General features: G+C 46.2%; 1 protein-coding gene across 1 annotated transcript in view; it reads left to right on the top strand.

Moving 5' to 3' along the window:
• LOC141112912 (uncharacterized) overlaps nt 1-12,860 on the top strand; it is an 89,594-nt gene that overhangs the window by 42,079 nt on the left and 34,655 nt on the right. Inside the window, exon 4 of the mRNA XM_073606016.1 lies at nt 12,029-12,121. Within this exon, the coding sequence (XP_073462117.1) occupies nt 12,029-12,121 (93 nt within the window). The remainder of the gene's footprint in view (nt 1-12,028; nt 12,122-12,860) is intronic.

The following is a 12,860-nucleotide window of genomic DNA, read 5'->3' on the forward strand; positions in this document are numbered from 1 at the left end:
ACACTATATTTCTGTACTCCTACTCATGGACCTCTCTGCTGCCTTTGATACGGTTGACCACCCCCTCCTCAAAAAAAAACTCCATGCCTTTGGTCTCCATGACTGTACTGCTGGTTCTCTTCCTACTTATCCAACCGCACCTTTAGCGTTGCTTACAATTCTACTTCCTCTTCTCCTCTTCCTTTCTCAGTTGGGGTCCCCCAAGGTTCTGTTCTTGGACCTCTCCTATTTTCAATCTACACCTCCTCCCTGGGTCAGCTTCCAATACCACCTCTACTCCGATGACACTCAAATCTATTTCAGTCTGGATGTCACACCACTTCCTCAAACTTATTCTATCCAAAACCAAACTTATAATTTTTCCTCGCCCACGTGCCTCTTCCCCTGATCTCTCTGTCAAATTCGATGGCACAACTATAAGCTCATCCCTGCATGCCAAGGTCCTAGGAGTAGTCCTGAACTCTGAACTCTCCTTTAAGCCCAATGTCCAATCACTGTCCAAATCTTGCCGCCTCAACCTTTCGCAACATCTCCAAAATACACCCCTTTCTAACCAATGACACAAGAAAGCTCTTAATTTACTCCCTGGTCAGCTCTCGCCTTGATTACTGCAACTCCCTCCTTATTGGCTTACCCCTACATACTCTATCCCCCCTTCAATCCATCATGAATGCTGCTGCCAGACTCAACCACAATACCAATCGCTCTGTCTCTGCTACCCCTCTCTGTCAATCCCTCCACTGGCTTCCACTCACCCAACGAATTAAATTCAAAATACTAACCACTTACAAAGCCATCCACAACTATGCACCTAGCTACATTACTAGCCTAGTCTCCAAATGCCAACCTATTTGTTCTCTTCATTCCTCTCAAGACCTCCTGCTCTCTAGCTCCCTCATCACCTCCTCCCATGCTCGCCTCCAGGACTTTTTTCCAGAGCCTCTCCAATCCTATGGAACTCCTTACCCCAATGTGTCCGATTATCTTCTACTCTATTAGCTTTTAGACGATTTCTGAAAACCTTCCTCAGAGAAGCCTACCCTACCCACACCTATTTTTTCATGTTCTCCATCTGATCATCCCCTACAGCGGTTACCTTTTGTTCCACTTGACCCACCCTTCTAGATTGTAAGCTCTAATGAGTCAGGCCCTCTGATTCCTCCTATATTGAATTGTATTGTAACTGTACTGTCTGCCCACATGTTGTAAAGCGCTATATAAATCCTGTATAATAATAATAATAATAATAATAATAATAATTCATAATGATTTATATAATACCCAAAAACTAAGAAAACAGTCCTTTGTAAATAAATTCCCCCTTGAATTGCTTTAATGTATCCAAAAACAGTCAATAAGTGAATAAATAAATAACTATGTGAACAGTCCTCTGAACTTTTAAAACTAGCTGTTAATCCTCCACCAAGCAAAGTGCCCGCTCACCTCCGTGCAAATAAACAGTAAGCTTGTATCTCCTCAAGACCCAGTCAGGCAGCTTCACTCCTCTGTTTCCTCTCTAGTGAGATAAGGAATCAAAATAGATAGAAGCAGGCTGTTATCTCCACCTGAGCAAAGGCTCCAATCTTTCTCACTACTACTGAGCAAGCTCATCACTTGGCGATAGGCTTGTAGGAGAGAGGTAGAGTACTGTGACGTTTACCGGAGTCTCACCTGGTGAGGTGGTGAGCTGGGTCTGCTATTACAAGAATTCAATTAAAAAATTGTATGTAAGTGTATTTTAAAGCAGAGTTTGGCAATAAACTTTTCCAAGTACATTATGTTTGTCCTTTCTACTTCAATATGTATATAATCCGAGGAGAGCTGTGCGCACGGGCTCATTTATCAAAGAGGAGAGAAAGATTGGAGCCTTTTCTGGGGTAGAGAGGAGATAACAACCTGCTTCTATTTATATTGATTCCTTATCTCATGAAGTAGGAAATGTGGAATGGAGCTGCCTGACCAGGTTGTGAGGAGATACAAGCTTACTGTTTATTTACACAGAAGTGAGCAGGCACTTTGCTTGGTGGAGGATTAACACATGGTTTTAAAAGTTCAGTCACTGGATACATTTCTCATCCATAGGATCTCTGAGAGCAACCAAGTTATAAAAAGGCCAAGACACTTGCTGCACCAGACACTAGAGGGCAGCATCCACACTTGGAAGTGCAGTGCATAAACATACATCAGCCATTTTATATGGATAAAGCTTAGATAACCTGTTACTGTAAATTAGTCTTCTGACAAGGTCTCTGCCATCCTACAGTACATCAACGAGTGCTTTACGCTCTATCATTGTGGGAAAAGACCAATCTTCATCAATGAGCGCTTTACTCTCTCATTGTGGAAAAAGACCATCCTTCATCAATGAGCGCTTTACGCTCTATCATTGTGGGAAAGGACCAATCTTCATCAACAAAAGCTTTACGCTCTATCATTATGGGATAAGTCCCTCCTCCATCAATGAGCGCTTTACGCTCTATCATTGTGGAAAAAGACCCTCCTCCATCAATGAGCGCTTTACGCTCTATCATTGTGGGTAAAGACCATAGTTACATAGTTATAGTGGGTAAGGTTGAAAAAGACACAAGTCCATCAAGTCCAACCTATGTGTGTGATTATATGTCAGTATTACAATTGTACAATTTGTATATCCCTCTATGTTGCGGTCATTCAGGTGCTTATCTAATAGTTTCTTGAAACTATCGATTCTCCCCGCTGAGACCACCGCCTGTGGAAGGGAGATCCACATCCTTGCCACTCTTACAGTAAAGAACCCTCTACGCAGTTTCAGGTTAAACCTCTTTTCTTCTAATTTTATTGAGTGGCCACGAATCTTGTTAAACTCTCTTCTCCGAAAAAGTTTTATTTCTATTGTGGGGTCACCAGTAGGGAAGAGCTTCGTGTTCGAGTCGAACCCATGTTCAACTCGAACATCGCCCGTTCGCCGAATTGCAAGCGATATGGGCTGTTCGTGCCAAATTTGCGTAACACGTCATGGCCCATAATTCACTGCGGCATCGCAGTGCATGGCTGGCTGATGATTGGCCAAGCATGCACTATGACCCGCAAGCTTGGCCAATCCCAGCGCCATCTGAACAGAGAGCCGTAATTGGCCAAAGCCAAGGAGGCTTTGGCCAATTATGGCTCAGGGTATTTAGTACACGCCCCACACTATATAAGGCCGCCTGCACAGCGGCCCTGTGTAGTGTGTGTTCCGGCGTTGAGAGAGATAGACAGACAGTGTAATTTGATTTAAGTTAGATAGATTAGGCAGGACAGTCAGTGAGTTAGCTGCACTCAGTGTATTGTGTGTGTATATATATGCATCCCAGGTGTTGTGTATATATAAATATATATATATATATATACACACTGTATTCAGTTTAGCTAGATCCCTTCCTGTTATCTTGCTACAGGCAGGCTTGTGGTGTTACAGTATTTACAGCTACCTGGTGTTCTTTTGATCCTATTAGTACCACAGTCAGGCAGCTAGACTATTTACAGTTAGTGTAGTGCGTCCTCCTCACAGTGTTCAGTTAAAGCTACAAGTTAGTGTAGTGCGTCCTCTGAACAGTGTTTAGCTAAAGCTACAAGTTAGTGTACTGCACAGTGTTCAGCTAAAGCTACAAATTAGTGTAGTGCGACCTCTGCACAGTGTTCAGCTAAAGCTACACGTTGGTGTAGTGCGTCCTCCTCCCACTGTTCAGATAAAACTACAAGTTAGTGTAGTGCGTCCTCTGAACAGTGTTCAGCTAAAGCTACAAGTTAGTGTAGTGCGATCTCTGCACAATGTTCAGCTAAAGCTACCTGTAGAAGGTTGGTGGTGTTTTCCTGATCCTATCACTACAGCAGGCAGCTAAATAAGCTACAAGTTAGTGTAGTGCGACCTCTGCACAGTGTTCAGCTTAAGCTACCTGTAGAAGGTTGGTGGGCTTTCCTGATCCCAACACTACCGCAGGCAGCTAAAAAAGCTACAAGTTAGTGTAGTGCGTCCTCCTCACATTGATCAGCTAAAACTACAAGTTAGTGTAGTGCAACCTCTGCACAGTGTTCAGCTAAAGCTACCTGTAGAAGGTTGGTGGTGTTTTCCTGATCCTATCACTACTGCAGGCAGCTAAATAAGCTACAAGTTAGTGTAGTGCGTCCTCCTCACAGTGTTCAGCTAAAACTACAAGTTAGTGTAGTGCGACCTCTGCACAGTGTTCAGCTAAAGCTACCTGTAGAAGGTTGGTGGTGTTTTCCTGATCCTAACACTACCGCAGGCAGCTAAATAAGCTACAAGTTAGTTTTTTGCGAGCTCTGCACAGTGTTCAGCTAAAACTACCTGTAGAAGGTTGGTGGTGTTCTCATACTACAGCTGCAGTATCAGTATCTATCTATCTAATATAAATATATATATATATATATATATATATATATATATATATATATATATATATATATATATATATATAATCTCCCAGCTTAGTGCAGCTACAGGCCATTAGTATGTCTGGAAGGCCAACAAGGAGAAGCAGACAGTCACAAGCCAATAAAAGAGGGCAAGCAGGCTCTGTGTCTAGAGGCAACAGTGCTGGTCGTGGAGACAGTGCATCCTCATCAGCATGTGGCTGTGGGACATGTTTGTCCTTTTTTTTTCGGCAGCTCGCCATGTTGAGCCGCAACATGCGGAAGACTTGGTCGAATGGATGACCAAGCCGTCCTCATCCTCCTCATCCTCTCTCACCCATGCTCAGGGTACTTTGTCTGGCAAAGCAGCTGCCAACGCGGCCTCTTCCCTCAGCTCAATGGCATCAGTGACTCCTTCCCAAGCAGCACCATGTCCTCCTGAGGAGTCCCTCGAACTGTTTGACCACAGTGTTGGGTACATGCTCCAGGAGGATGCCCAGCGTTTAGAAGACTCTGATGGTGATACTGAGCTAGATGAAGGCAGTAACGTGAGCACGGACAGAGGGGTGCCCAAGAAGGACAGCAATCTGTCAGTCATGCTCCCCCTGCTGCAGCATACTGCCAGGTTTGCTCCAGTGATGAGGAGGGAGGGGATGATGAGGTCACTGACTCAACGTGGGTGCCTGATAGGCGAGAAGAGGAGGCACATCACCAACGAGGCAGGATGCCCTCCAGGGGCCAGCCTAAGGGCAGCACACTGACTGCATCACACCGCAAAGCTCCGCATGTGCAGGGCGCTGCTGTCTCTGCGCATCATTCCAAAAGTTCTTTGGTGTGGGCCTTTTTTGAGATGAGTGCATCAGATCGCACCACTGCTATTTGCAACATATGTCTCAAGCGTATCTCGCGTGGCCAAAACATCTCCCGCTTGGGCACCACATGCTTGACCAGACATATGTTGACCTGCAATGCAGTTCGTTGGCAAGCGTATCTAAAAGACCCACACCAAAGAACAAAGAGGACCTCTCCTTGCTCCTTATCAGCTGAGATCTCCAACCCCACTATACCTTCAGTCCTCTCTGAGACCTGCACTGAGAGGAATGAAGGTGTAGAATTAGGTGTGTCACAGCCAAGTACGTGTGGGCAATCTGCTTTCGGTACACCGACGTCAGATTGTACCAGGCAAATTTCCCTGCCCCAGCTGCTGCACCTCCGAAAGAAGTTCGCTCCCAGCCATCCACATGCCCAGCGGTTGAATGCTAGCTTGGCAAAATTGCTAGCACTTCAACTGCTACCTTTTCAGTTGGTAGACTCTGCCCCCTTCCGTGAGTTTGTGGAATGTGCGGTTCCTCAGTGGCAGGTACCCAGACGCCTCTTTTTCTCATGGAAGGCGATTCCGGCTCTTTACTGGCATGTGGAAGGCAATGTCCATGCCTCGCTGGACAGGCTGGTCAGCGGTAAGGTGCATATTACCGCCGACTCATGGTCCAGCAGGCATGGACAGGGTCGTTACCTAAGTTTCACCACGCATTGGGTGACTCTGCTGGCAGCTGGGAAGGATGCAGGACAAGGTGCAGCAGTGTTGGAGGTTGTTCCACCACCACACCTCCAAAATGCCACTACTAATGATTGTGACACACCTCTCTCCTCCACCCCCTCCTCTTCTTCTTCTTCCAAGGCCTCTTCCTGTGCTTTGTCCTCGGAACTAGCGGTGCTCCGTAGGCGTTCAAGGGGCTACGCAAGTACGCAGGCCGAAAGATGCCATGCGGTGCTTGAGCTGGTGTGCTTGGGGGACAGGAGCCACACTGGGGCAGCGGTTCTGTCAGCTCTGCAGGGGCAGGTTCAGAGGTGGTTGACACTACGCCAACTTAAGGCAGGAATGGTGGTTTGCGACAATGGCACCAACCTCCTCTCCGCCCTCCGACAGGACCAACTTACCCATGTGCCCTGTTTGGCTCACATCCTTAAGTTGGTGGTGCAGCGGTTCTTGGGCAGGTACCCGGGCTTACAGGATGTCCTGAGGCAGGCCAGGAAAGTCTGTGTGCATTTCCACCAGTCATATAATGCCAGTGCTCGGCTGGCAGCCCTCCAAAAGGAATTTAACCTGCCCAAGAACCGCCTAATCTGTGACATGCCCACCAGGTGGAACTCAACGTTGGCCATGGAACTCAAGTGGGCTATGATCAGGGATGCATGCACTGTCCTGTCACCATTTGAGGAGGCCACGAGGATGGTGAGCAGTGACAGTGCATGCATCAGTGACACTTTCCCCTTGTCCACCTGTTGGAGCACACGCTGCGAGGAATAATGGACAGGGCACTTGAGGCAGAACAGAGGCAGGAAGAGGAGGACTTCCTTAGCTCTCAAGGCCCCCTTTATCCAGACAGTGTTCCAGCGTGCACGCTAATCACACAGGAAGAGGACGAGGAGGAAGATTGTGTCAGTGTGGAGGTGGAGCCTGGCACTCAGCATCAGCAGCAGTCTTTAAGGGATAAGTCCCAAGAAACACATGGACTTGTATGTGGCTGGGAGGAGGTGGCTGCGGACCATGTGGTCCTTAGTGACCCAGAGGACTTTGGACCGAATGCCTCAGCAAACCTACGCTGCATGACCTCCCTGATCCTGAAAAGCCTGCGTAAGGATCCTCGTATTCATGGTATCAAGGAGAAGGACCAATACTGGCTGGCAACCCTCCTTGATCCACGTTACAAGGGTAGGGTTGCGGACCTTATCATGCCATTGCAGAGGGAGCAGAGGATGAAACATCTTCGGGAGGCCTTGCAGAAAGGTCTGTGCAACGCGTTCCCAGAGACTGGGAGGTTACAAACTCCTGTTTCTGGACAACGTGTTGCTGAGGCTTCGGTCAGTCAAAGAAGGAGCAGTGGAGAAGGTGGCCGTCTGACCGATGCGTTCAGATAATTTTTTAGTCCGCAGCCCCAAGGTATGATCGGTTCCAGCAACCATCACCAGTGTCTGTTTTACATGGTGCAAGAATACCTAGGGGCAAGATCTGACTTGGACACCTTTCCCACCGAAAATCCTCTGGGTTACTGGGTCTTGAGGATGGATCACTGGCCAGAGCTTGCACAGTATGCAATTGAGCTACTGGCCTGTCCTGCATCCAGCGTTCTTTCGGAACGCACATTCAGTGCTGCTGGAGGCTTTGTAACCGATCACAGGGTGCGTCTGTCCACCGACTCGGTCGATCGACTGACCTTCATAAAAATGAATCAGTCTTGGATCACCACCAGCTACCAAGCACCTGATGCTGATGTAACCGAATATTTTTTTTGGAAATGTCAGATCCCTTCAAAGACTGCCTATGCTGATGCTAAGTGACTATCCTGAGTAATTATCCTCTTCCTCCTCAATGATCATGCTGAGTACCACCACCAGTGCCTATGGCCCAATTTTTCAGCCCCTGTTTAATAGGGGCGTGTAATTACAATTTTTGATGCAATACTTTTCAGCAGGGCTCCTTCCTGTGTTCCAACTACAGTATCTGTGAGGGGTTTGCATTGTTGTGGCACCAGTGTCTAAGGCCCAATTTTTCAGCCCCTGTGCAACAGGGACATGTAATTAGAATTCTTGATCTAATATTTCACAGCAGGGCCCGTTCCAGTGCCCACCAAGAGTAACTGTGAGGACTTACAGTGTTGTGGCACCAGCACCACCATCACCAAAGGCCCATTTTTTCTGGTCCTGTTCAAGAGGGGCATGTAATTACAATTCTTAATCTAATATTTCACAGCAGGGCCCTGTGAGGGCTTACAGTGTTGAGGCGACAACAACACCTAAGGCCCAAATTTCTGCTATAGGGCAGGCCCCTACTTTCAAACATCTAACTTACAAACGACTCCTACTTGCAAACGGAAGGAGACAACAGGAAGTGAGATGAAATCTACCCCATAGGAAGGGAAATTCTCTCCTGTAAGAGTTAACCACTTCAGCCCCGGAAGGATTTACCCCCTTCCTGACCAGAGCACTTTTTACAATTTGGCACTGCGTCGCTTTAACTGCTAATTAGGCGATCATGCAATGCTGTACCCAAACAAAATTTGCATCCTTTTCTTCCCACAAATAGAGCTTTCTTTTGATGGTATTTGATCACCTCTGCGGTTTTTATTTTTTGCGCTATAAACGGAAAAAGACTGAAAATTTTGAAACATGACGGGACTTCCCTGTGGCATTCCCCGTGACGTCACAGGGAAGTCCCGTCAAGTCACCGTGCATCAGAGGGGGGTGGGGTTACCGGGTGGCCCCGCCCCCCGTTATTTAAGAACCGTCAGACGAGGAGACGCCGTCACACAGCGGGAGCCTCCCTCCATGCCAGCATGGGTGCGGAGCGGCCCGGAGAAGAAAATGAAGAAGAGAAGAAGGAAGAAGAGAAAAAGATGAAGAGAAGAGCGGGAGCCTCCCCCCATGCCATGGGTGCGGAGCGGCCCGAGGAGAAGATAGATGACGCCGCGGAGGAGATGCTGGACGAGAACACTGGAGGAAGAACCAGAAGATAGAAGAAAGAAGAAGCATTTAAATAAAGGAATTGTCAAAAACTGTCTCTTGTCATTTTTAACATTTTTGACAGTTTTTTTAGTGAAATGGTAGGGGTAAGTACCCCCTTACCATTTTACACAGGGGGGCGGGATCTGGGGGTCCCCTTGTTAAAGGGGGCTTCCAGATTCCGATAAGCCCCCCGCCCGCAGACCCCCACAACCACCGGCCAGGGTTGTGGGGATGAGGCCCTTGTCCTCATCAACATGGGGACAAGGTGTTTTGGGGGGCCACCCCAAAGCACCCTCCCAATGTTGAGGGCATGTGGCCTGGTACGGTTCAGGAGGGGGGCGCACTCTTGTCCCCCCTCTTTTCCTGCGGCCTGCCAGGTTGCATGCTCGGATAAGGGTCTGGTATGGATTTTTGGGGGGACCCCACGCCGTTTTTTTTTTTTTTAATTTTGGCCGGGGTTCCCCTTAATATCCATACCAGACCTGAAGGGCCTGGTATGGAATTTAGGGGGACTCCCACATCCTTTTTTTTTTTTTGGTTTGGGGTTCCCCTGTGGGGAATTCCCATGCCGTTTTTATCAATGAACTTCTATGTGTATTGTCAGCAATGCAATAGCCGCGAGTAGTTTTAAATCGTTTTTTCCTTCGAAATGTCATTTTGCTGTCAGACTGTTCTAAACACAGGAAACATGCGCCCCTTTACAGGCATACTATAGACACCCCCAGCTACGAAATTTAAAGGGATATTACACTTTTATTGTTTGACTTTAAGCATTATTAAAATCACTGCTCCTGAAAAAACGGACGTTTTTAAAACTTTTTTTTGCATTGATCCATGTCCCCTGGGGCAGGACCCAGGTCCCCAAACACTTTTTATGACAATAACTTGCATATAAGCCTTTAAAATTAGCACTTTTGATTATTCATGTTAGTGTCCCATAGACTTTAACGGTGTTCGCGTGTTCGAACAAACTTTTTTTTCCTGTTCGCATGTTCTGGTGCGAACCGAACAGGGGGGTGTTCGGCTCATCCCTACTGGCAACTCACCTCCTTATAGAAGGTTAATAGATTGGTTTGGCAAGAATGATTCTTCATGAATCCATGCTGATTACTGCTAATGATACCGTTCTCATTACTAAAATCTTGTATATAGTCCCTTTTCATCCCCTCCAAGAGTTTACATACTGTTGATGTTTGGCTAACTGGTCTGTAATTCCCAGGGATGTATTTTGGGCCTTTTTTAAATATTGGTGCTACATTGGCTTTTCTCCAATCAGCTGGTACCATTCCAGTCAGTAGACTGTAAAAATTAGGAACAACGGTCTGGCAAGCACTTGACTGAGTTCCCTAAGTTCCCTCGGATGCAAGCCATCTGGTCCCGGTGATTTATTACTCTTAAGTTTCTCAAGTCTAATTTTAATTCTGTCCTCTGTTAACCATTGAGGTGCTTCCTGTGATGTGTCATGAGGATAAACACTGCAGTTTGGTTACTGAAGCCCCCCGATTTCTTCGTGAAGACTGAGGAGGAGAATAAATTCAATACCTTCGCCATCTCCCCATCCTTTGTAACCAGATGTCCTTCCTCATTCTTTATGGGGCCAATATGGTCTGTCCTCCCTTTTTTACTGTTTACATACTTAAAGAATTTCTTGGGATTTTTTTTGCTCTCCTCCGCTATGTGTCTTTCATGTTCTTTCTTAGCCATCCTTGTTGCACCCTTACATTTCTTGTTGCATTCTCTTATAAAGTCTGAATGCTGAGGATGATCCCTCAACCTTGTATTTTTTGAAGGCCTTCTCCTTTTCTTTTATATGCATTTTTACATTGGACTTAAGCCATCCAGGACTTTTGTTCGCTCTTATTTAATATGCTCTTAAAGCAAACCCATCTCTCCTCCGTGTTCTTCGTTCCTAAGATTTTATCCCAATTTATGGCTTCTAGCAAGGTTCCTTCATCAATGAGCGCTTTACACTCTATCATTGTGGGAAAAGACCCTCCTCCATCAATGAGCACTTTACGCTTTATCAGTCTGGGAAAAGACCCTCCTCCATCAATGAGTGCTTTACCCTCTATCATTGTGGGAAAAGACCATACTTCATCATAAAGCGCTTTACGCTCTATCACTTTGGGAAAAGACCATCCTTCATCAACGAGTGATTTACACTCAATCACTGTGGGAAAAGACAATCCTTCATCAATGAGCACTTTACGCTCTATCATTATTGGAATTGCTTGTGGCATGGATATTTGCAGCATACTTTCTGCTATAGCTGCCTTAATAGGGCTTAGAATTTTGCACAACAGCATCCTTGTGAGGCAACCTGTGCAATTTAATTTCTCTGCCACTGCAGACTGCATGCAGGCCCAAAATGCACCCTGAGAGATGTCTCCTCTTATCACCCCCCCCCTGCAGTCCTCCCAGCTGGGGTCTTCTTTAACAGAAGTGGGGGGTCTTATTATCCTAGAGAGGGGTCCCCTATTATAATTCCCCCTGAAGTCCTCCCAGCTGGGCTCTTTTTTAACTGGAGGGGGTGGGAGGGGAGTTCTTGTATTCCCATTTGATCACCCCCTAAAGTCCTCTTAGCTACGGGTCTTCCTTATCTAGAGGCGGGAGGGATGAAAGTTCCCATATTTCTGGGTGGGGGTTCCTTTCTGATCACCCCCTGCAGTTCTTGCACATCCACTGTTTGTCACAGCGTGCTATGTGCACCACATTATTACTCTTCTTGGGGCACCCAAAAGTGTCGAAGGTCTTTCACAATCCTGTAGTGTACAGTATACTGCAAAAAAAATTGCCGTGCGCTAAAGTGTTTGGTTTGGCATGATGAAAAGGTGGCAACCCTATACCTGACCCTTTTTTTGGCCTATTAGCCAAACTGCAAACAGGCTGTTTTTGGGTTGAGCTCATGCTTGATCCAAACCAGAAGCTCATCCCTACTCGCTAAAATAAATATGTAATATTTTTGGGTTCTGAAGAGTTGTAGGATTGGATCATATTGTGAGATCAGCTGGTGGAAGTAAAATAAATGTTAAAAATGCAATGATAAATGTACAGTCAGTAGATATAGAAGTGTTGGGGTTCAGATCTCCAGACATGTGGGATTGAAATAATGCTTATTGTGTTTTTTCTTTTTTAGGCTGGAGTCCATTAAAGGATATTGTTTTTTCTTTGTTTGCTTTTTGCGTAATTACGTTTTTAACATACTTTTTGAAGATGTATTTTAAAAAAGGTAAGTTCCTAACATTTGGTGTGGAAGTCCATATACAATGTAAGGTGTTTATTTGTCATTAGCACTATTATACAACCTCAGATACCAGAACATGTGATATCAGATTGATTAGGAACCTGAGGATTCTCTATATCAGTGGTTCTCAACCTGCTTAGTGTCATGACCCCTTGATAAAATTTCCCAAGTTGTGGAGACCCCTAACAGTAAAATTTATTTTCGTAGCGTGGGTTGTCAGCACCCAAGGCAAGACAAGTCATTTACGCCCCTAACCCACGGACATTTAGCGCTTCCTGAATCCATTACACTTGTACAGAATTAAAACCCCTTATAGTACATTTTAGGATGTCCCACTCTTTGTCTTTGTTCTCCTTTCTTTACCTTTTTTACCTTTATCCCCCTCTTTTTTCCTCTCCCTTCCATGTATTCTCTATTTTTGTTCCTCCTCTTACTCATTGGTGGGGGTGGGGGGAATGGGATGAGTGGCAGTGCTGGCGGTGAGTTGGGATGAGTGGCAGTGCTGGGGGGAGTTCTGATCAGCCAACTTAGGTGCTCTGGATCAAGGTCATCTGCTGATCTGAGAACTGTAGTGGGGACTTTTAATTGCAACTCTAATCACAGGTAGTGTTACTCACTGTGTCTCCGACTTTGTGGTGTCTCATAGCAGTGACACCTATGCCGAAATCAGGAGATAAGGTCTCCTCCAGCCCCTCCCACTTCACATTCCTCACCAGTCAGCTAA

The sequence above is a fragment of the Aquarana catesbeiana genome, linkage group LG11, assembly GCF_042186555.1.
Source record: "Aquarana catesbeiana isolate 2022-GZ linkage group LG11, ASM4218655v1, whole genome shotgun sequence".
Taxonomy (NCBI): Eukaryota; Metazoa; Chordata; class Amphibia; order Anura; family Ranidae; genus Aquarana; species Aquarana catesbeiana.